This window comes from Periophthalmus magnuspinnatus, chromosome 17 (genome assembly GCF_009829125.3).
Source record: "Periophthalmus magnuspinnatus isolate fPerMag1 chromosome 17, fPerMag1.2.pri, whole genome shotgun sequence".
Lineage (NCBI taxonomy): Eukaryota > Metazoa > Chordata > Actinopteri > Gobiiformes > Gobiidae > Periophthalmus > Periophthalmus magnuspinnatus.
In genome coordinates, this window is record NC_047142.1 from 1,940,351 (window position 1) to 1,964,748 (window position 24,398).

Below are 24,398 nucleotides of genomic sequence, written 5' to 3' on the forward strand. Positions count from 1 at the left end.
GGGTGCCTCATTTTGTGTTTGTGTGATAAAAATGTTTTTCTTATATTGTGGCGTTTCATATAATTGTACAGGAAATAAACAATAAAACATTTAATCACAGAACAGCCAGACTCTATTAACTTTCTTTCAGCAAAGAAACTTCAATGTCAGACACATTTAAAGTCCAATTTCCAGCAGCTTTTCTCACTTACATTTAGATAGATAGATAAATACTTTATTAATACTTTATTAATCCCCAGCCAGGGAAATTAGGAATACAGTGTGGGAACAGGTCTTGCTTGTCATGTGTTTAACGTTTTTTGTTTTTTTTTTATATTTAAATTTGTGGTTGTTAAAATAGTAAAAAGGGGAAGGTGACTGGGAATATTGTCATATTTTGGCTACCATGAGAGCTACCCATCCTCCTTAAGATAACATTTCAGATTTTGTGTTGGGCCTACGTGTATAATGCATACTCTCAAAATAGGTCTTGCTTAAGTTTTAATCCTTTGACACTAGAAGTAGTTTCCAAAACTCGATATAAAAATGTAATGGTGATTTTTATTTCGACTGAACCCTGAAACAAGGTGGAGTCATATTTTTTATAACAATTAAAGTAAAGTTCCAATTAACTTCCTTTTGAAAACTGTGGCTCCTCTCTCTGTAACTGCTGCTGACAAACTAATTTTGGCCTTAAAAGGTTCATATTACCCGCTCTGCATGATCCTGGTGATTTTATTTTGCTATTTTGTCCATATATCGAGATATGAACATTAACAACAGACCAGTCAGGTTCCCTCTTTCCCCAAGGTTGCTACGCTAGCCTTAGCAACAGGTTTGATTAGCAGTTTTGCTAAACACCGGCCCAATACCAAATCATGAAGGGGCGAATATTGGCTTATTGAACACCCGAACACCAAATATGGAACTCCATATTAGCCGCTATAACTCCTAGCCTCAGTTGGGTTCATTTGACTGGAGCCGAACGCTGTGGGTGATGACTATAGACCGTATAAAGAAGTGGTCTAAGGGAATGTGATGTCATCAGACTCCTGTCCAATGAAGTTCATCGAAACTAGCAGTTATAGGGGTGAATTTGGAATGTGGAACTCCGATTGTGAGCATCATAGCAACCAAAGAGCCAATCTGGAGCAAGGCTGTTGAAGGTAACACACCACAGGTTTAGCAGGGAGTGGCTGCTTAGCATCACTGTCAGTCAAACCTGTTGCTAATGCAGGAGCGACCTCGGGGAAAGAAGGCGCCTGATTTGTCTGTTATTAATGTTCATATCTTGATTTACAGACACAATAGTGAAATGAAAACCCCAGGATCATGTAGAGCGGGTTTAAGATCAAATGACGAGGCTCACAGCAGCAATTATGGAGCGAGGGGCAACAGTTTTTTCAATAGAAAGTGAATCGAAGCCAGAGTTGATGGAGCTGGATGCGTGTCCTATTTGTATATATAAATGGACATATCTAACCTGCTAGCCACTGCCTATGGTCATGGCAGTTTTCACCTTAAATACGACAAAATTGGTGTAAACTACAGTAGGTATAATGAGGCTAACACACAGCAAAACCATGTATAGTGACAAGTTTAAAAATTGACCCCAAAAGAACATCGTGTTATCATGAATGAAAATATAGTGCATCTCAGTTTCATTAAATGGGATTATAACCATAATATCAGCACATTTAAGGGTGAAAATATATCCAGAGATTTGCAACCTGCACCAGTTCAGCCTCATTACCTCCATCTCCACAAACCTCTTAAGTAATATAAAGCAAAGGCCTGAAAATATCAATAAGTAATCACTAAAGGCTCAAATGTGATACTTGCAAAGCACGTTAGGTTTGCATGAATTTGACAGCCAAGGTTGGTGTGGTTGATGATTTTTCTCCTGCTTTGTCCCAGTTTTGTGAGTATCAAGGGCAAAAGAAAACACTGACAAAAATATATGTGGTATATACAATAGATTATACAGGAAGTGTTGTCTTTCATTGAGTCTCGACGTTAAAGTGACTATAGCCTTGAAAGTCTAGAGTGAATACTTCTTGTTTGTGATGCATACTCTCAAAACTGGTGAAGTTATAACCTTTCGACACTAAAACTATTAACGGTTAAAATTTAATGGGGATTTTTTTTTTTTTTTTTTTTACACAATGGGACCCCAAAACAAGGTAGTTGAGCAATTTTAATAACGTTTCAAATAAAGGTACTTTTGGGTTTGTTGCATTTATGTCATGACAGGACACAGAAAACTGCATCAAGTAAATAAGTACATTTAAGTACATGTGTATATGAATAGTATATACAACTGGATATAAAGAGTTGTCTACTGGTTTCATTGAGTCTCTCCCGTTGAGAATGCTGGACTATCAAGGCTGGAACCCTGAGTGAACAGTAGGAAGGTGTAAACTGCACAGAGCACGTTAAATAATGGAAAAGGCATTGAACAAAGCTGCCACCAGGGCTCTCCACACACAGGGTTAGAGCCAAGAGCCAACCATGTGCATCAAAATACACAGGCACAGTTAAAGTCACTACAGTCACTTATTTTGAAAAGTATCAGCTCCTCCAAATCCGAGGCCATGGTTCTCAATCGGAGAAAGATGGCGCCCTCTCCAGGTGGGTGGAGAGTTCAAGTGTCTCGGGGTCTTGTTCACGAGTGAGGGAAGAATGGAGTGTGAGATTGACAGTTGGATCAGTGCAGCGTCTGCAGTGATGCGGTCGCTGTCTCAGACTGTTGTGGTAAAGAAGGAGCTGAGCCGAAAGGCAAAAGCTTTCGATTTACCAGGCAATTTATGTTCAGTTTCCTCTGCAGGATGGCTGGGCGCTCCTTTAGAGATGTGGTGAGCTCAGTCACACGGGAGGAGCTCACAGTAGAACCGCTGCTCCTCCACCTCGAAAAGAGCCAGCTGAGCTGGCTCGGGCATCTGCTCCAGATGCCTCCTGAGCCTCCCCCATGGGGAGGTGTTCCAGTGGGAGGAGGCCCCGGAGAAGACCCAAGGAAAAGGCAGAGGGAAGTCTAATCATTCCTGCTCGGACTGCTGCCCTGATGATCCAGCCCCGTGAGGTAAACGGAAGATAAAAACACCCATAACTGAATGTAAGATTAAACACAAACAGGTTAAACTGATATTGTGGAACATTCTAGACCAGTGATTCTTAACCTGGGTTCGATCGAACCCCAGGGGTTCAGTGAGTCAGTCTCAGGGGTTCGGCGGAGGTCAAGACCTGACTCGTATGATTCGTGGACTGCAAGCGTCTCCAGACTCTGGCCATGTCCCAATTCAACAAATGCACCCTTTGATGTGCCTATCCAAGTACCCGCCCGACTTAAATGAGTCATTCGAATGGCATAAAAAAAATAAAATGACATAAAAACAAAGAAAAGGAACAGACTTTGAGAGACCAGTTCAAAATGCATGGCTTCACCTTGGCCACTCTCATGTCATTTTCACAGCAAAGGCAACAGCAGAAGTCACACTGATTTGCAGTAAATATTCATTATTATTCTAGCCTGATGGAAATTAGGTGATGGGTGTGTGTTAAAATGTTAAAAATAATAAATATAATAAGTTATTATTTTTATTAATTATTGGAATACATAAGGTAAAAAATTAAAATGATTTCAGTGTGGTAGTATTAAAAAAGGTCCAGTGTTTGTGAAAAGGTATGTATGTAATTTGTTGGGAGTTCATGCATTGTCCTGGTTTTATTCTTTGAACACAGTGATGCTAATGCACGGTTCATTTTGTGCACCAGTAAAACATACATGTGTCTTGAATTTGAAAAAAATATTTTATTTTTCAATAAAGAAGGGTTCGGTGAATGTGCGTATGAAACTGGTGGGGTTCAGTACCTCCAACAAGGTTAAGAACCACTGTTCTAGACAAAGCGTTAAGGAGACATACAGGTTGCTATGCCACAGTTACCTTTTTATTTCACCCACTTCTATCTCTAATGTAAACACCAGTTAGACTTTGTTTTTGCTGTTTATAAAGTGTAATCTGTGTAATCTGCTCACCTGTAATGGCCAGTCAAACGATAACATAACCACTCACTGTATAAGTTTTACAGTATTGTGAATGATTGACAGGTGCTGACATGTCATTTATTCCATCCTTGTGCCCTTCTGTGAGTGTCTCTGGTGGGGTTCACTGAGAAGAAATTAGGCTCCAGAGACTAGTGCTTTTCTTTAAGAGGGAATTTGGGGCAATGGCAGAGGGGAGAGCTGCCTGTGTTTTTGTTGTGTGCTACTTTTGTGCCGTTGTCGTTAGCCTGGTGAGTCTGTTATTTTTTCCATTTAATTCATCATCTATTTTGAGCTAACACTTGTCTGTCTCATACAGCCTACTCCAATCATTGAGGGTATGTTTTTTGGTTTTTATTTATTTAAAAAAAAAATCTGTTTATGCATTTCCTTATGAAATTCCAGACTTGCACTGTAATTAACGGGTAGAATTGTTTATAGTCAAGTCACATTGCAATTGTAAAAAGTGATAATTGCATACGTTTAGTAGTAGTGGCAGGTAGTAGTTTCGTTGTAGCAATAATTTGGAGGAAAATGTACGATTTTATTGTCGGAGAAACTAGCAAAACTTCTTTTTAACAGTTGTACCATATATGAAAGGATTATTTGGCTCTTTTTAACCAAGTTGAATCATGATCATAGATTACGATGTGGACGGAGGACGAGACCTTGACATTTTTGACATAAATGAAGGTATTAAAAATTCCTACAGCTTTTCCATTAAAGTTTAGTACTGTTGATAATCTTTGGGCGTGCTCCATAGAGGCTGGCTTGAATCTGCACGAAGGAGACATTGTACTGGACGAGGTAATGCTTTTTTTTCTTGCACATAAAAAGTACACAAATGGAACAATATTTTGACATTCTGCTTTACTGACTGCCATAGAAACAAGCCAAGAATTCCATAATAGGAGAACAGTACAGATGGCCCAGGACGATCCCTTACTATATGGAAGATGACTTGGGTAAACGGCAGTATCAGTAAATATATATTAAAAAGTTTGTGTTGAATCATAACAGTTCTAAAGGTGGCATTATATCATTTGTTCCACAGAAATCAATGCGAAAGGTGTTATCTTGAAGGCTTTTGAACAATACCGCCTTAAGACCTGCATTGATTTTCAGCCTTGGAGTGGAGAACAGAACTACATCTCCATCTTTAAAGGCAGCGGGTATAGAGAGAAGAAAATATACACAAATGTAACTCATTAACAAGTCATTGAGTAATTCTGTATGTTCTTGTTTGTGTAAAATCTTTTGTCTCCAAGTTGTTTTTCTTCGGTTGGTAATCGACGTGTGGGAAAGCAAGTGCTGTCCATAGGAGCCAATTGCGACCGTATTGCCACCATAGAGCACGAGTTCCTCCACGCTCTGGGATTCTGGCACGAGCAGTCCAGATCTGACCGCGACGACTACGTCCAGATCATGTGGGACCGGATCACTGAAGGTATTGACAAAATACATCAACCTGTACACCATCGAATTTTTATTTTCAGCATTTTTGAGATAGTTTTGGACTGAGCAGCTATTTTTTTAAAGAATAAAATTGCTTATAACACAAGATTGATAAGTCTATGTCCATTTATATAAACAGTTTATGATCACAGCAACACCACTCTGGAAAAAAAAAAAATTAAATAATTTATCAGACCAGATAAGATTAAGACCAAATGAACCTCATTGGACTGATATGTGTGGACTTTAGACATAAGCAGTAGGCCGACTACTGTCAGGTTTTATATGGCCTAGTAGAATGCTGAACACACGTTTCCATTTGTTTAGATCACATTAGCTTTTACAAGATTACCAAAACGCTTAATAGGAGAAGTCTTTTCTTAAAGATTTTGAAAGCAAAAACATTTTTCATTAATTCCCTTTTGTCTTCAGTTTTGTAATGGAACAAAATTAAACAAGAAAAACATGCATAGTGTTGGATCTTTAGGGACTATAAATAGATAATTTTTATTAAAATGCAAAAGTGCCAGTATGTGGATGTGAATATTTCATGTTCACTAATTATCAGCATATATGCACATGCATAAACATGTGATGCCCTTTGAGCAACAGCATCAAACTTTGCCTTATCAAAATTTCACATTGATGTATAAAGGGTTTTGATTTCCAGGGTGGGAACGTGCCTGGTTAATAAATAACAGAATATCTTCCAAAACATAACGGAGTGCAACATTAAACTGATCCAAACTGTCCCGGAGATGTGTTTTGTTTCATGTCTGTTTGACTGAATTAAGTGAGTGATTCTCAAAAAAGACACTTGCTCGGTTTCAAATGACATCACAATATTCTATAGGCCAATAATAATGCAGATAGGGGCAGCTAAAATTAATTTTCTTAAAATGCAACTTTTTGTTGTAATTCAAGACGTGATTTAGTCTAGTCACTCCTAGAAAGTATCATGGTTTGTTTCAACATTTGTGAATTGACCTTTTTGGATATTTCATTGCAAAATAAAATGTAATTAATAGGGAAAATTGACTCTTGCCCCCATCTGTGACTATGACATCATCAGCCATAGTCCAAATTTTCTCCTCTATAAACAGGCTAAACATTGGCATCACAAAATCACACTTGGCTGCTCATTTTTTGTCCCAAACATAAAACTGTACTGATAAAAGATTAAAGGTACAGGTGAAGGTAACTGTTAGGACGTGGACGCACATCACCTGCATGATTTTTTGGAAACAAAGTTAAAACAATAGTTGAAAACATTCTCCGTAGAGAAATGTGTTTGTCATACTGTGGAATACTATACAGTAAGGATGCAGGTTTGTCAGCTCAGTAAACACAACCGAAATTAAAAACAGGCTTATTTTTTCGTTAATGTTTTTGGTTAGTTTCATACTGTGGTTGTAACGTGGATCATAAAAAGTTTAAGAAAGTATAACTGTATTAGAAGCCCTTTTTCCTCTTGTTAAACAGAAGTTGAAAAACATGCCGTTCTAAGTAAGGCCGTTATGCTGTTTAGCTTTACAAAGTAGAGCAAGTGTGGGTGATTATGTATTTTACAGGGTTAGTAGTCCATTGGTGTGTTCTCTTATTGTAGTGGATTATGCTGATATCCCAAGATGAAGCAGGAACAAGTATCAAGAATGTATCATAGAACGAAATAGTTTAACTTTTGTAATTTTCAACTTTCAACAAATCACAGAACATTTGATAATTACCTTTACCTTATCATTATTTTTACATGACCCTTTCAATATGGGCAACTGTAGCTCATTTAGTTAGTTTTTGTCCCATGGATCTATAATAAGAACTGGATAACACACTCCCCCTCTGTTTTAGGGCAAGATCGACCAGGTAGTGCGGCTCCCAGGAGCTTGGGCCCAGAAAGAATTCTCCCATAGAGCGCGATGCATTTTATGTTAATTCAGACTTCGGCTCACAGGGCATCCACATCTTTCACAAAAGTCAGATTCTTCTGTCTTGACACAACATAAACATTAAAACATTTTAAGTCTTCAAAGTGCCAAAAAGTTAAAACTCTGAGGCTGTTCTAGCGCCACTCTAGCTACTCTGATTGGTCAGAACTGGTCATTTGGTGCACGTTTCTTACGCCACATTGGTGGGAAGCGCTGGGCCAGTATTTGGGACATAAGGCGGAAAAGAAAATAATTTTTGGGCCCATTCGCCAATGAGCACAGTCTGGTGGTTCGAATTCTGCTCTCAGCATAAACATTGGTAGATCCACTGATCCACAGGTTGGCGGTGCGATTCCAGCTCCCACAGATGAATGTTGTCATTGTGTCTTTGGGCAAAACACTTAACCCACCTCACCCCCAGTGTCTGTGTACACCGGTGTGTGAATGTGTGTGTGAATGGGTGAGTGGTTCCTTGATGAAGGTGGAAAAGCGCTGTATAAAAATGTGACCATTTCCCAATACACATACAGAATTTAGATTTGTCATTTGAAACTTTCCATTATAACATACAGATTTTTTGTCCGCAGGCAAAGGCCACAATTTCAACACTTACAATGACACGACCTCGAGCTCCCTGGGCGTCGCCTATGACTACGGCTCCATGATGCACTATAGTAAGACCGCCTTCAAAAATGGCAGCGAGCCCACCATCGTGACCAAGATCCCGGCCTTCAGCGACGTGATTGGACAGCGTATGGAGTTTAGCGACAGCGACCTGCTCAAGCTCAGCCGCCTCTACAACTGCAGTGAGTCACACGAAAATAAAATCAACTTAATCAAATTTAAGTAGTAGTTCTTAAAATTTGAGATTTCTATAGATGAGTAAACCCTTTTTTCATATACATTGGAAAACATAAATTCAGTCTACAGTCCTTTCTTCTATGGATTATGGTCATACAGCGAACAATACCTTTCTTTCTTTCTTTCTTTCTTTCTTTCTTTTTATATTTATTTCATTCATTAAAACAAAACAAATCAATGCAGCATATCTGCATACAGTATTTCAGCTTTTGTACAATTATAATAGATGAATGAAAGGGCACAGAAAGAAGCAAAAGCTTATATCTGCCCCTTATCAACTCTAACTCTTATTCCTTCCAGTGTATTGCACTGTTACATTATACAAAATCAAACTTAGATGTGTGGCTACTTTACAAAACAAAAAAAACAAACAAAAAAACCCACAAAATCATCCTGTCACATAGCAGTTATATACTTTCTTAATAATGATAATTTCAAGCTTTTCTTAAACATATAAATGGACTTGGATTCCTTAATATTACTTTCAAGACTGTTCCAAAGACTGACTTCCTTGATTGAAATACATCTTTCCTTTAGTTTTGTTCTAAACTCTGGCTTAGAAAATAAATCAGTTCCTCGTAATTGATATGTACTTTCTCTCTTAATAAATCTATTTTGAAACTTCTCTGGTAATACTTTTAGATGAGCTTTATACATGGTTTTGAGAATGCCATATTCCACCAATTCGTTAAATTTCAACATTTCTAACTGAATAAAAATTGGATTTGTATGTGCTCTATAACCACTTCCATTGATAATTCTAATAGCACGCTTCTGTGAAAGAAAAACTGGTTCAATGTATGTTTTACAAGCACTTCCCCACACTTCAGTGCAATATGTCAAATATGGAACAATCAATGTGTTATACAATAAGAACAATGCATCTTTGTTGAGAGACTCTTTCACCTCACCTTACCACAGTGTACTTCGTTTTATTACTTTTGACAATTACTACACCTGCCACTGTGATCTGTACGTCAAGTTTGCTGGACCTCAGACTCCTACACACCCACATTTTCATTTACAAAGCTTTGAACTAGAAAAGACTGGGGATAAACATGTATATATTGCGTTAAGTGTTTTACAGTCGTTCAAAGTCTGCATGTTGTTGTTTGTTTGTGGACACAGCCAAGGCGTCGACATTCCTGGACTCGTGTGACTTTGAACGTGAGAACATCTGTGGCATGATCCAAGGAGCAGGAGATACAGCTGACTGGAGAAGAGTGTCCTCTGCTGCAGGCGGGCCCACCACCGACTACTCCAACCTGGGCAAATGTGCAGGCAAGTACTGCAGAAACCACTTTAAAACACATTTCAAGAGTGAATATGGTTCCCTATTTATCCAAGAGAATTTGACTTATTACAGTTTTGATACATTTCTGTATTGAAAATTGCCATTTGCAAAATGACTCACAAAATCCTGAAGAGGAATTTTGTTTTCCTAACCAAAATTTTATTGAATCAAAATGCAGTTCAACATTCAAACTGATCACACACCACCCAAAAGCAAGTTTTACCACAAAACTCTCAAAATGTGTTTTTCTTTCATTTGACAGTGAGAACAGATAATTTGATTTTGGCAAATAAATCTGGGGCTGAAAGAGCTGCTTTTGTGTCTCAAACCAGTCGATATAAAACATTTCTTTGAAATGAATGTACAAATCGATTTGAACAGTGGATTTGACTATTTTATCCAAACACCTGCTGAGAAAAAATGAGAGATATTAAATACATGAAAACCATTTTAGTGTTGAATGTCCCTGGAAAAAACAAGACAGCCAAGCTGAGTTCCACATTTGGAATTCTGACTGTGAGCATAGTAACCAACGAGCCAATCCGGACTGAGGCTGTTGAAGATAACACCCCTTCTGCTTAGCAATGCCGTCAATCAAACCTGTTGCTAACTCCAGCAGGAGTGACCTCGGGAAAGAAGGACCTGATTTGTCTGTTATTAATGTTCATATCTTGATTTACAAACACAATAAAAAAAAAACAGGATCATGTCCATTTATATATACAGTCTATGCTTCATATATTTAAGGCAGTATTTATTTACCAGTGTCCTATCAGAACTGAAGAAGCCTCTTGGATGAGTCATCAGTCGTATTCACTCCATAAACCTTGGTCCAGCTGGCAGAGTACAGTTACTTTTGCAGTAAAAAATACCCCAAAAAACACAAGAAACACACATTATACACCGAAGACCTGTGTGAATAAACAAGTCAAAACAAGAATTAAAAGTGCACACATTTTATACCTGGACCTGGGGACCATCACAGGGTTCTTAGTGTGAGGGAACACACCACAAGGTCAGATGTGTGGGCTGCATTAACATGAGAAAAAATGATAATAGTAGCTCTGTTCATGTTTGTGGAGGAGAGAATGATTTAGTCCAATGTAAAGGTCATTGCATCACTCAACCCTGAAACTCACAATAGCATGAACAGTCATGTTAAGGCCGGCCTTAGATTGAAATTACTTCACTTTTGCTAGGAGTCTACCGATTCCTCTATTGACTACTGCGCTAAACTTGCTTGGGGAACCCACTCTTAAGTTTCTCACAACAGAAGATAAATGCGATGTACTTGAGTTAGAAAATTATTTACAACGCCGCCATATAAGATTTTTACTGTTTTAAAGACGTGGAAAACAGAACTAGTTCATTTTAAACAGTTTGCACTGGTTCAGAGTTTATAATTCCCTCTAAGAGGAGGCCCCAGGGAAGACTCGGGACAGGTTAGAGGGACTGTGTCTCTTGGCTGACCTGGGAACGCCTTGGGGTCCCATCGGAGAAGCTGGAGGACGTGTCTGGGGTGAGGGAAGTCTGGGAGTCCCTGTTTAGACTGCTGCCCCCACGACCCTGCCCCGGATTAGAGGAAAGAAATGGATGGAGTTTGTAATCACTTACAAACTCCTGAGAGTGACGAGTTTTGACGACATCCAGCATGCAAACCACGCTCTTCCTGTTACTCTGCTGTATGTGAATTCTATAATGTTTCATTATCAGACTTATATTGACCTCATGAGCTGTTTTTACAATATATCTATAGATTTTGTTCAAAAACAGATACATGGCCTTTAATATATTTGTACACATTATAGACATTTATAATCTTTCTGAACTCCAAATCCTAAGCTCGGTTGTCTTTGTGTCTTTGAGCAAAACACACAAAATAAAATCAAGAATGCATTAGTTTTAAATTACACCTTTCCAGACATTCCCAGTTCCCAAACCATCCCATGCATTATTCATTGATAAGCCACTTCCCTCAGCTGCAAACAGCCTGTCAATCTACAACACCCACCAATCACTCACTCCCCACACACAAGGTGGGTGAAGTGTCTTGCCCAAGTACACAACGGCAGTATGTTTAAAGGACCCATATCACGCTATTTTCTGATTTATGTTATGTTTCTTTATCACAAACAGACCTGGAGTTGTGTTTTGTTTCGTTCACACATGTTTAACACACAAACCTTTCTTCTCTCAAACAGGAAACACTTGTTCCACCTTGTGATGTCATCATGTGGTGATACAGGAAGTGCTCCACTGTGTTTTTAAACTCCACACACCTTCACTAGCATCATTTTGATAATTTCAGTCCTGGAGTTGCCAATCTCTATTGAACTAAAGGTAAAAGGAGCTGTTGACTTGAAAACTACCACTTCATGACATCACAAGGTGGAACAGAGCATTTTGAGCTTTGGAGATGTAGATAGACTAATAATAAGGGGTTACTCAAACAAAACACAACTCCAGGTATGTTTTTATAACACGGCTGAAAGCTCACGAGAGTCAGTTTTGTGTAACATGGGACCTTTTAAATGATCCAACCACTGAGCCACAGCGTTGAAAGAAATTGCATTGCCAGAACAAATGAATTAATTTTAATTGTATCTACTTAAATTTTTTAGTCAAATTAGTTACAAGGGCACGACTTTATTAAACAAGCTCTTGCATAACTTTGGCTGATTTCTTGTTGTAAAATAATCCAGTCTCTGAAGGTCGGGAGCCTCTTTGTCTGGGCTTTGACCTCACAAGAGAGGAGGTGTGTGAAGGTCATCTGGTTTAAAAACGAAAAAAAAAAAACACCCTAAGCCAAATCAATATGCAAATAAGTCTGTTACACAAGGACTTAGGTGTAGGATCTACGTGAGGGAAAGGATTAAAGCACAGAAAGTGTTATATGGATCATTATCGCTTTAGTTTCAGTGCTCTACAGGGCCAACGATGGAAATTTCAGGGCCTGGGACAAGAAGCTCTAATATAAAATAATAGGATGAAGGTTCAATTCTACTTAGATTAACTACTTGGATCAGCAGCAATCATCATAAAAATGAACATTAAAAGAAAAGTGCAGAATAAACCCCTTTCAGTCACATGCACAGCTAAACAGAACCGTTTGAGCCTGGATTTAAATATTGTCAAAGTCGAGGCCTGTCTCACATCTTCAGGAAGAATGTTCCAGGTTTTATCTGCACAAAACTCAAACGCTGATTCCCCATGTTTAGTCCCTGTTTAGTCCCAGTTTAGTCCCAGTTTAGTCCTGGTTTAGTCCTTGTTTAATTCTGTTTTTAGTCCCTTTTTAGTTCTGTTTTTTAGTTCTGGTTTAATCCTGGTTTAGTTCTGTTCAGTCCTGATTTAGTCCCGGTTTAGTTCTGTTTTTTAGTCCTGATTTAGTGCTGTGTTTTTAGTCCTGGTTTAGTCTTGGTCTAGTCCTGGTTCAGTCCTGGATCAGTCTGGACTCAGTCCCGGTGAAGGCCTGGTCTAGTCCCAGTTTCGTTCATATTACCTTTTTAAAACAGACTTAACTCATAATGAACATTTATTAAGACTCATTCAGGCTTCAGCAGCTACTTGACTAACACCCTAACACTTTAAGTATTTTATGGAGTCATTCTTAAAGGTGCACTATGTAACTTCTCTAATGAAGGATTTGACAGTTGCTCTGCCTGAAATGTTCCACGGTATGGCATTATCTTGCATGTATTCAACTACAGTTTTTCATAATTACCTCATAAAACATTATTACTGTGTGTGGAGTCAGACCTGTAACTTGGCCTGATGGAGTCACCTGTTTGTCTCCATGGAGATAAATACTTAAATGCCATACTGTGAAACATTCTAGGCAGAGCAATAACATCTCCATGGAGACAAGAAGCTGGCAAACCTTCTACCTGAAAATGTCTTTTTTCCTGAAATGTTCCATAGTGCACCTTTACCTATTTGTTCATTATGAATTAAGTCTTTATTCATGTTTATTAAAGTGTAGTTACTATGGTAGCAAAAAGACTAACTCATTTGTCATTTATGCTACAGGTTCTGGCTATTTCATGCACTTTGACACGGCGTCCGCTAAGCTCGGAGACACGGCTTTACTGGAGAGCCGGCTCCTCTACCCAAAACGAGGCTTCCAGTGTCTGCAGTTCTTTTACTACAACAGCGCCGGGGCCAAGGACGCACTCAAGATCTACGTCAGAGAGTATGACGGAGTCAACCCCAACGGAACGCTTCGTTTAATCTCCACAATACACGGTGAGGAGGCCAATTTCTGGTGTCAGGAAGGGATATTGAAAAAAACTGAAATATGTACAAGTCATTTCAGCATATACAGAAAGTTACGAAAAGAATAAGCCCTAAAAATGGTTTAATATGAGACAGAAATGGTCAGTTCACACCTTGGTAGTTCAATGGACTCAGTTGGAGCTAGCTAACATGCTAGCTCATCAATTTGGTCTTAACATTTTCGTATTAAACTGCTTTACAACATCCTGGGGGTTTTATTTTGCCGTTTTTTTATCCGTAAATCAAGACATGAACACTAATAACAGACAAATCGGACACCTTCTTTTCTGAGGTCGCTCCCACTCGCTTTAGCAACAGGTTTGATTGACAGCGTTGCTAGGGGGAGAAGAGGTGTTACCTTTAACAACCTTGCTCCAGATTGGCTCTTTGGTTGCTAGGATGTTTGAGTCGGAACTCGGCTTCGAAATGGCCACTATAACTCCTAATCTCGCTGAGTTTCACTTGACTGGACCTGAACGCTGCGGGTGACGTCACTCAGTCAACTTCTTTATCTAGTCTATGCTCATAAAATACTTTACTGTAAACAAATAGGGTGTGTTAGTTTCAGTGTAATTAGCTCCTCCCATCAGACAGATATAAAAAAGTGAATTACAGAACCCTGTCAGAACTGAAGAAGCTACTTGGATGAGCCGTGAAAACCTATTCACTCAAAAAATCTTAAAACCTTTCGTCCAGTTCACAGAATTAATTTAATTCTATGAAGTCCAGCAACCATACTTCAGTAGATTTATTTATAATGCTTTGGTTTATAAAAATTGATGAGCAAAAAGAAGCCGTTTGTTCATATTTGATTGTAATTCGGCCTTAATGGATGCAGACAGAGGCAACAGTACCTTGATGTCTGCGTAAACTGGAGTATGAATGTGTTTGTGAATGAGTGGTGCTGAGTGGTTCCTTGATGTAAAGCACTTTGAGCCTTGAAGGTGGAAAACTACTATATAAACATATAAACCATTTACCGTGTAGCTTATATTGTCTAGCCATTGTCTTGTCAGTATAAAATTTATCTTTGCTGTACTTTTTGGCCTATACAGTCGCCTTGTGGGGCTTCACAAAATTACTAATGTAACTCACTGTAGCATATGAATGAAAAGTAATAGTTTCTTTTAAAATCAACCCAAAAATTTGACTTTTGCGCCCTAAACATTATAGCCACAAACAGCTCTGTACAGGCCTGAATAAATATAGTTAAGTCAAATGTATTTATAAAGCACTTTTAAAAACAACCACTGCTGCCCAAAGTGCAGTCTTATAAAACAAAACATGCAAAAATACAATAGAACACAACAATTACAACACAATACAAGTGTCCCGCTCAGCTCGTGTTCAAACCCAGTGCAAACAAATGAGTTTTCAACAAAGATTTAAACATGTTTAAAGATTGGGCTGTTCTAACACCCAGAGGAAGACTTTTCCAGAGTCTGGGGCTAGCTACAGTAAAAGCCCGGTCTCCTCGAGTTTTTCGCCAGGACCTCAGAACATCCAAAATCATCTGGTCTGCTGATCTCCAATCTCACACTCTTCTGTCTGTTCATGTTCCCAGTAGAATACTCATTGCTAAATATTGTTTTCTGATCTGCACAGGTGCACCACAGGATCTTTGGCAGCTGCACCATGTGAGCTTAGACGTCAAGACCAAATTCCGAGTGGTTTTCCAAGGCTCCAAAGAAGGTCTGGAGACTACGCCAGGCGGAATGTCGCTGGATGACATAAACCTGTCCGAGACCACCTGCCCCGAGTTCATTTGGCGGGTCAAGAACTTCAGTCACGTCATGGACAGCACGCCAGAAAATGTGCCAATCTACAGTCCCCCGTTCACTTCCAAGGAGGGATACTCTTTCCAGATGAAGTTGTATCCCAGCGGTAAAACGGACTACGCGGGGCAGCTGTCGGCATATGCCAGCCTGGTGGCGCTGGAGGGGGAGACGGGGCAAAAGTGGCCGTGTCCATGGAAACAGATCACCATGATGCTTATGGACCAGCACCCGCACATTCAGAAGAGGATGTCCAACCAGAGGAGCGTCACCACAGATCCCACCAAAACCTCACGTGAGATGCTTTAAACTATCGTGAAAATAAATACATACATGAAGTAACACGTGCATGGGCTGGGCTAACTTAAAGGTCCACTGTGTAATTTTTCAGGTGTGGTATTTGTCTCCACGGAGATGTCGGTGCTTTGTCTTGAATGTCCCACCGTATGACATTAAGTTCATTTATCTTGCATTTATTCAACTGTATTTTTCTTATTGCTAAAACATATGCCCAAAAAACTGGATTATTATTATTACTGTAAGCAGGACTCCACAGATCTGACCTGTAACGTGGCCTACTGACTTTGTGTGCTTGACGCTGTGGTGATGGATACATTTAATATATACTGCGGAACATTGCAATCATATCTACATGGAGACAACAAGCAAAAAGTTGCATCGTGGACCTTCTTAGTACTGGTACAGAAAATAAATAAGTTGGCCTACGCACTTGTTCTATTATTAAGTTTATTATGTCATTATTTTGCTGCTGTTTGGTTTCTAGTCTTTAAATACTTTATCTCATTTTTTATATCAGTATTTAAAGGTCCTATATTACACAAAATGGTCTCTCGTGAGTGTTTCGTCCTCAAAAACAGACCTGGAGTTGTGTTTTGTTTCATTCACACATGTTTGAGTCACACTTTATTATTAGTCTGTAACATCTACAAAGCTCAAAACGCTTTGTTCCACCTTGTGATGTCATCAAGTGGTAGTTTTCAATTTAACAGCTCCTTTTACCTTTAGTTCAGTAGAGATTGGAAATTAATCTAGAGCTGAAATGATTCTAGTGAAGGTGTGTGGAGTTTAAAAACACAGTGGAGCACTTCCTGTATCACCACATGATGACATCACAAGGTGGAACAGAGCGTTTTCAGTCTAAATATGCAGGGTTTACGTGTTAAACATGTGTGAATGAAACAAAAACAACTCCAGGAAACGAGGAAACAACATTATAGATCAGATCAGAAAATAATACTTCTGTTTTTGCAAATCTTTGACCTCTACAAAAATCGGTTCTGTTCTTCTCACTTTGTGCTTTAACGTGTTTTCTATCTCCAGCTTCGGGGGCGTTGTTCTGGGACGACCCTCGCAAAGTGGGGGTGGAGGTGACGGAGCCTGATGGGACTAAGTACTTCAGAGGGCCGGGCTCGGGGACCGCGGTGTATCTGACCCACCTCCGCGCCAAGAGCAGAGACTTCATCAAAGGAGGAGACGCCATCTTCCTCCTCACTATGGAAGGTAGGTCTCATCACTAAAGGCGCTCTACCTCAATTTTGTTTGTTTTAAACAGTTTGCAGTGGTTCAAAGTTGTTAGTTATTCCTCACTTACCTCATGCATTCAGAACATCCCCACTCCTGACAGGGATGAGATTATTTATCCAGCACGAGCTTGTTAATTGTTCACTTCCTGATTATAAAGCAATAAAAAGCTTCATAATTAGATGCAGACGGCACGTAGTGAACTTATTACAACCTCCAGCTACTTATACACAATTTCTTCCATGTACCTGAGTAAAATGTGTCTTACCCCAGTACAGTTATATTGTACAAGGCTTTACTTACACGCTTATTACATTTAACGCACACTCAGGAATTTATGTGGGACACAATTGGGACAAAATTTTAAACTTTCTCTAAAAACACAGACATAAATCACGCTTTAAAATAGCACCTACCTACACAAAAACATTCCAGTCTTAGCTAAATGTCCTTATTTCATGTGGAGTCAATTCAAAATGTTGTTGTGTCTAAATGTGTGCACTCTGTGGGTCATATGTGTCAGAGGAAGTTACTGCAGCCGTTTACTTCGCTCAGAACCTTTTCTGTGGCAGTGCCCAGACTATGGAACAGCGCCCTCTGCCTGTTAGATCCTCTCAGTCTTTAACACAGTTTAATACTAGACTAAACCACCTCTTCTCCCTGGTATTAAACTCAAGCTTTTTTTTTTTTAAACTTTTGTTGTTTTAAGTGTGCTTTAGAAATAAACTTAAATTGAACTTCAGTAAAAGACGAAGTTTAAATCTGTCAACTGGATAAAAAGTTGGAGTGAAGCTGCTTCAGTCAAATCACGTCACAACATTTCTTTGTAGAATAAGTTTGAAAGCTGCGGGCTGAGTTTGTTTTTCTGTTTTGAAATAATTCTTGTTTTATTTAGTTTGTTTTGTATGAACGGTGAGTGGCTCACGGGAAGAAGCAGCACATGGCTGATGGTTCACAGCTACATGCAGCAGATCGTGAGAATTCAGGAGTGAAACTGAGAGCACAGAGACATTAAGAGCATGGTCAGTGTCAGGGATAAGTCACTGAAGGCGTTCTACTGTACTCTGCTAAACAAACGACTTTAAAGCAGCTCTGTTTGTGAACAAGTCTCTCCATGGCCCAGCACCAGAGCACATCTCCTACATGTTAGTGCCATATGAACCATCTCACACTCTGAGAACTTCAGGAACCCGCCTCCTGCTGTAGTCCCGCTGTAGTCCCGCTGTAGTCCCGCTGTAGTCCCGCTGTAGTCCCGCTGTAGTCCCGCTGTAGTCCCGCTGTAGTCCCGGCCCCCCGCTGGTGCCCAGACTTTGGACAAAACATGTGGAATTAGCGTTTTAGTTTTATGCAGCTAAAACCTGGAACAGTCTTCCTGAAGATGTGAGACAGTCCTTCTAATATAAATTAATAGGATGAGGGTCCAATTCTGGGCCCCGGGACAACAGACCCCTTTGTCGACTCCCCTGAGTATTTGAATAAACTTAAGAATTAGTTAAAACTTATATCAGGCTTAGAATGAAATATGAAGAAATCCTTCTGTAGGATTCATCAAAATTGTGTTGGGTACAAGGTTGTAAAGTTTGATGTGGCTGCTATTTGCGTCCCAATGTGAGAAAAATGCTTTTGAAATTACAATGTCTCATAAAAATCTGTTGATTAAATAAAATTGAATGACTTAAAGGTTCTATTATACACAAAACTAAAACAGCAAACAAAATGGCGTAATACAAGACCTTTCAGGTGTAGATGTTAATAAAGTTTTACCTGTATTGTCATCTAAAAAAACAAGCATCCAATCACAAAATACACAAGATACTGATTTTTGTTGTTCTTTTTTTAACTCCCTTCAGACGTGTCCCACTTGACCGTGTCCCAGCCCATTCCAATCACCACCACGACGACCGCCGCACCCAGCCCCACCACACCCCTCCACTGCGGCAACCTGGAGTGTCAGAACCAAGGAGTCTGCGTCATGGTGAAAGAAAAGGCCGAATGCAGGTACGATGTCGAATACCAACTAATCTCCCACATGTGAGTCTTTTTAAACATGAAAAGTCTTGAATTATTAAGGAGCTCGATTTGCACCACAGGGCAGTTCATGTAATGGACTCTGGAGCTGCAGATTGCATCAGTTTGTACAGAACTCTGAAAGATCTGTCACTCAATAGGGAGTCTTTGCATGTGAACGATACAGGAGGCGTGGGGAATCTTGATAGAAAAATATGATTGATGTCTTTGTATTAGAAAATGGCTCATGGTGTTAATGTTACACAAGATAAGTTGATTATGGGGTTTATGCGGGAAGGAAACGGAATATATTTAATGGAAGCAGTTAATCAAGTCTTATTATCATTTAGTTGCAGAGTTCAAAGCTTTTGATAAAAAAAAAAAAAAAGATTTCACATCACCGTACGTCCACATGAGGGCACTGTCCAGCTGAACTTTTAGCCGTCTGAACAGAACCTTTATACCTCAACGTTTAAAATAAAGAACGCTTTTAAATGTGTATTGCAAACATAACCTATTATTTCACTTTATTTTTTATAATTTTATTAAAAGGCACGGTCAACTGCTGCCTGTTTTGTCCCTGAACATTTAAGGAACTACCGATATACGTAAGATTTTGATTTTAAATGTTATAAACTTGACCTCTTTATGTACATCAACGTGTTCAAATCAAATATAGTTTTACGGATAACAACTCAAATGCTGATTTATTTTTAATTCAAAAACGCATTGGACGTTTATTTTTAGTTGTGTTTTGGTTGTCAAAACAATTATCCAATCAGAAAGCTTTTGGGTTCTCTGTTTAAGAACTAAAATGAGTCTATAAACTGAGAATGTCCTCCTCCTTCAGTCTGTGATTGTAGTACCTTTTTAAAAATGTTAATGGATAATATTTTAACAGAAATTACCGCATGACATCACAAGGTTGAACATTGTTTTCAGTTAGAGAGAAGAGCTCAGCCTAAATCTGCAGGTTTTGTGTGTTAAACATGTGTGAATGAAACAAAACACAACTCCAGGTCTGTTTGTGATGAGGAAACATTAGAACAGATCAGAAAAACAGCGTAATATGGGGCCTTTTAGGTGTAGATGATGGGACTATTTTGTTGTTTCCACATTAAAAAAGTAAATATTTTAAGGGAAATTTATATTAGTGTCGTCTTTCCAAGCATCAGCTGCATATAGGCTTAAAAAAACTTGCAAAGAGCCGTCAATACTCGTTTTTCTAGAACATACTTCCTTCCTCCAGTGAACTCTGTAGCTCCATCAGTGTTGCTAAGCCCTGCAGGTGACTCGGCTGTGTCCAGGTGTGCGGTGGGCGATGACTGGTGGTACTATGGGCCCAGCTGTCAGTACAGAGGCACGCAGCAGGAGAAGACCACCCTGGCCCTGGCCTCGTCTCTGGGTGTGCTCGGGGCCATGCTGGTCATCACCGTGGTCAGTGTGATCTGTGTCAAGAAGAAGTACAAGAAGCGCAGAGACGACGGTGTGGTCATGTCCAACGTGAATGCCAGATAAAAGGACGTGAGTGGACTTCAGAGGTGACTGAGGAATGATCATGTTCAAGTGTACTGCATTAGGGCGCCCTCTTGTGGTGGTTTGGTGTCAATATCTCACTGCTTTAAAAGAATAAACCATTTTTAACAAAAGCACAGATCATGTTTCTTTTTTTGTATAAATGATTCCAAATAAAGTCCCACGCAAAAGTTTATATTCACAAATTTAAAATTTATTATACCAAAGACAGGAACATCTGTGTATCTCTTTTGTGGATATAGTATTTATATTACTGAAGTTGACACAGTCATGCCGGTGGTAACAGTTACTGTAGGAGGGAGGTGGGACTATACTGTGTGTGTGTGTGTATGTGCATGCATATATCTATAATGTGTGTCTGCTGTGTGTATATGTGTGTGTTTGTGTGTGTTCATGCATATATCCATCTAATAGTGTCTTTAAATACAGTGATGACAACAGGACATCACAACCAAACAATGTGGACAATTTCTGTGTCATTCAATTACATGGAATGTCTGGGCTTCAACAGCACATTTACAATAGTGTGTGTTTGGTCTAATATAGTGTGTGTTTGGTCTAATATAGTGTGTGTGACAGTAATCTCACACCATTGGTTTGTGTTTGGGTGTGTTCATGTTTGTAGGCCTGTTATAGAGTGTGTGTTTGGATGTGTGTTCATGTGTGTAGATCTAATAGACAGTTTGTGTCTGGGTGTGTGTCCATATAGAGATAGTGTGACACAACCTCACATCCTCCTGCAACTACAACCTTGGCCGACAGGGACGCAGTTCCTCAAAAGCATCAGTATACAACATTACTCTTATTTACAGTCATTGGAAAAAATCACCATTTCTCTCAGAGAAGATTAGTAAAGTGACTGAGTCACAATAAAGAGTATGCAACTCCTAGGAGTTAGTATTTCAATTTCTACAAAAATTCTATGCCATTTTACAGGCCATGAGCTGTGATTTACTGAAGAAATACAGTATTTAAGTGCCCTATCTACAACAGGTAAGAGTGGTTTTACTGGTGTACCTTTCATCACTGATAATAAAAAGATTATGTCTGTTTTTAAAAAGATTTCAGCAAAGTCACTGGTTTCACATTAAAAGATATGGTAAGTTTTACAAAACAAACAAACAAACCATGGAACTGTTATCTGTATTAGCAGAGTTGTGGCGAGCTAATGCTATTGCAAAGAGACTAGTGTTGATTACATATCAGCTGGTTGTCTAGTGTAAAAACAAAGGTCCACAGTCTGACAGGGGGCAGCTGTGGGCGTGTCCATTTCGAAAGGGTTACGCATCATTAAAGGGCTGGTTTGCTTGTTCTACCTCTGCAGGTCGTGGTTCACCACACGTGTTACAGTGTCTGGCTCTGTGGTGAGAGCTGACGGCTGCAGATGGAGCGTCCTGTATGTGCATAGGGCAGCCTCAGTCTGCTCAGAGGGATGTCGTAGTACTCGGTGTAGTAGTACTGGTATGGGTGCTCAGAGAGGGGTGTCGTAGTACTTGGAGGGCTGATCAGAGAGGGATGTCATAGTACTCTGTGGGCTAAGTAAAGCGGGGTATTGTAGTACTTGGAGGACTGTTAAACGCGGGGTGTACTGGGAGGACCGTAGTAGGATGGGTGCTCAGAGAGGGGTGTCGTAGTAGTCTGAGGGCTGCTCTGTGCCGCTGGGCTTCTGCTGCTTCTGCTGATGCTGCTTCATGATCTCCTTCACCTCCTCCTCCAGCTCGGGGGGGATAATGAACTGGTCGTCAGGGTCGGGCTGCGCTGGTGCTGTGAAGTACCCCCCGGACTTCTTGGAGGGGGCATCTGCTGCCACCTCGATCAGGTTGTGGCTCTTCTCCTGCCTGGCCACTGATCCATTCCCTCTCCTGCTTTTCACTGCCACTTTCCCCAGGTCCCCCTGCCAAGACTCATCTCTCTCCAGGCCCTGGTCGCCCTCTGCCGTGTCCCCTGCCTCCTCCTGAGGTTCGGGGGTACAGGGTGGTGGCGGCGGAGGCGGAGGAGGCAGGCTGAGCAGAAGGGGGCGCTCTTGGGCTAGCGGTTGCGAGGCCTGGGGCGACTCCTGTTTGAGACAGTGGATATCCGCCTCCACTTCCACACGACTCCCGTTTGAGAACACTCCGGCGATAGGCTCCTCATCCTCGCTGTCCAGCCCGTTGTCGGACAGAGCGCTGGAGAAGGTGGCGCTAGAGAGCTGTCTCTGGAACGCCCCCGTCAAACACGAGGGGTGAATGGCACAACAGCTGCGCGAGGAGGGCAGCTCGGAGCTCGGGTACAAGTACTGACAGGGCTGCGTGGAGATGTGCGGCTGCTGATGCTGTAGAGACAAAGGGTGGGTCTGGTGGTGCAGCTGGAGGTTCTGGTGGTGGGGCTGGTCGTGGAGCAGCACCAGGGAGCTTTGCGGGGGCTCGTCCGATGAAGCCGTAGATCCCACCTCACTGCTCATCTCGCTAGTGCTAATCTCACTACTGATCTCGCTGCAGGACGACGGGGGGACAGGGAGGGAGCCGTCCGAGGGCCTCTCCTTCATGGGGTTAGTGGCCGAGGGGTAGGGGCCTAACCCGGGGCTGGGAGGGGGCTGCGGGGGGTCCGAGCAGCAGCAGGAGCAGCAGTCTTCGCTCACACTCAGCTGCACGACCACAGCGCTCAGACTGTCCGTGCACCCGTAGCCCTGAGCCAGAGTGCACAGCTTCTTGGCGGCGGCGAGCCCATCGGGGACGTTTCGGACGGCCTCCACCGCCTCCTGGTGAGAGACCGTGTCCCACAAGCCCCTGCTCCCCAGAATGAAGAACTCATCCTGGGACGTGAGCGTGACCGTCTGCACGTGCGGGCAGGGGATGACCGACGGGTACAGGAAGGAGTAGCCCATGATACGTGTGGAGTCAGTCACGCCGTTCACTTTGTTCTCCTGAAAACGACAAAAAATATTTATCAATCAATTCATCTTTATTCCGGACTCATGGTCCATTTGTAAAAACAGGACAGTGACAATAAAAACAGTAACATTTACATTTAAAAAGAGCCACACCAGTGTCTCACATCTGGGACTGAAGCGACTGCACTGAATCTTACGTTTGTGAGTGACGTTATTTCATTTTCTGACTTATTCAGCTGCAAATAAAACAACGTTAAAGTTCTTAGTACAGCAAAGTGTTTACTCGAGTAGTGACAAACATCTCGGTCCCATTCGTCCATCATGGCCTCCTCAAGAGCACCCGCAAAGAGCACCCGTAAATCGTCATTATAAGCAGCCTGCAGCCTTTGGAGACTGACTTTATTGCAAATATATTTATATATGTTTCATTGTTTGATAGTTTAATGGATTGTGTGTTCCCTAATCTCTAAACATAAACCAAGTTAAAGTAGTAAAGTAAGTATAATGTACTTAAGATTTGTAGGTGTCCAAAGTACTTAACTACTTTTTACTTCATAACATTTGAGAGTATCTGTACCTTCTACTCCACTACATTTCTGAACAGGACTGACAAGTAAAAGTATTTTTTATTACTGGAGGAACAGAGATTTAGCTTAGCACATACCAGCATCAAAAATGTGAGGTAGTGGAGCTGAGACGATCCGAGACTCTCGTGTAAATACAAGTCCTTTATTGAGACCTGGACCAGCCAACGCGTTCACACTTAAGTGTCTTGGTCAGGGTTTAGGACTCTCCTCCTAAGAGACTCGTTGAGACTCGTAGACGTTGGTTTGTGCTAAGCTAA

General features: G+C 40.7%; 2 protein-coding genes across 2 annotated transcripts in view; one reads left to right on the top strand and one right to left on the bottom strand.

The window, feature by feature from the left end:
• Positions 1-4,141: 4,141 nt before the first annotated feature.
• On the top strand, positions 4,142-20,752 carry mep1bb (meprin A subunit beta b). The gene is made up of 14 exons (XM_033982518.2): positions 4,142-4,269; positions 4,338-4,356; positions 4,661-4,711; positions 4,782-4,825; positions 4,905-4,983; positions 5,073-5,190; positions 5,287-5,465; positions 7,986-8,204; positions 9,388-9,540; positions 13,580-13,795; positions 15,431-15,895; positions 16,942-17,121; positions 18,993-19,140; positions 20,457-20,752. The coding sequence occupies exons 1-14, from the start codon at positions 4,204-4,206 to the stop codon at positions 20,665-20,667; spliced, it is 2,148 nt and encodes a 715-aa protein (XP_033838409.1). The 5' UTR covers positions 4,142-4,203; the 3' UTR covers positions 20,668-20,752.
• A 104-nt stretch (positions 20,753-20,856) lies between these two features.
• phlpp1 (PH domain and leucine rich repeat protein phosphatase 1) overlaps positions 20,857-24,398 on the bottom strand; it is a 108,428-nt gene continuing 104,886 nt past the window's right edge. Inside the window, exon 17 of the mRNA XM_033982012.2 lies at positions 20,857-23,587. Coding sequence (XP_033837903.1) covers positions 22,301-23,587 — 1,287 coding nt within the window. The 3' untranslated portion in view covers positions 20,857-22,300. The remainder of the gene's footprint in view (positions 23,588-24,398) is intronic.

Excerpts from the sequence above, each read along its gene's own strand:
- mep1bb (XM_033982518.2), top strand. The coding sequence starts at position 4,204 with ATGGCAGAGGGGAGAGCTGCCTGTGTTTTTGTTGTGTGCTACTTTTGT. Across the intron at positions 5,466-7,985 it reads GTGGGACCGGATCACTGAAG|GCAAAGGCCACAATTTCAAC; the intron begins GTATTGACAAAA and ends TTTTGTCCGCAG. Across the intron at positions 17,122-18,992 it reads CTTCCTCCTCACTATGGAAG|ACGTGTCCCACTTGACCGTG; the intron begins GTAGGTCTCATC and ends AACTCCCTTCAG.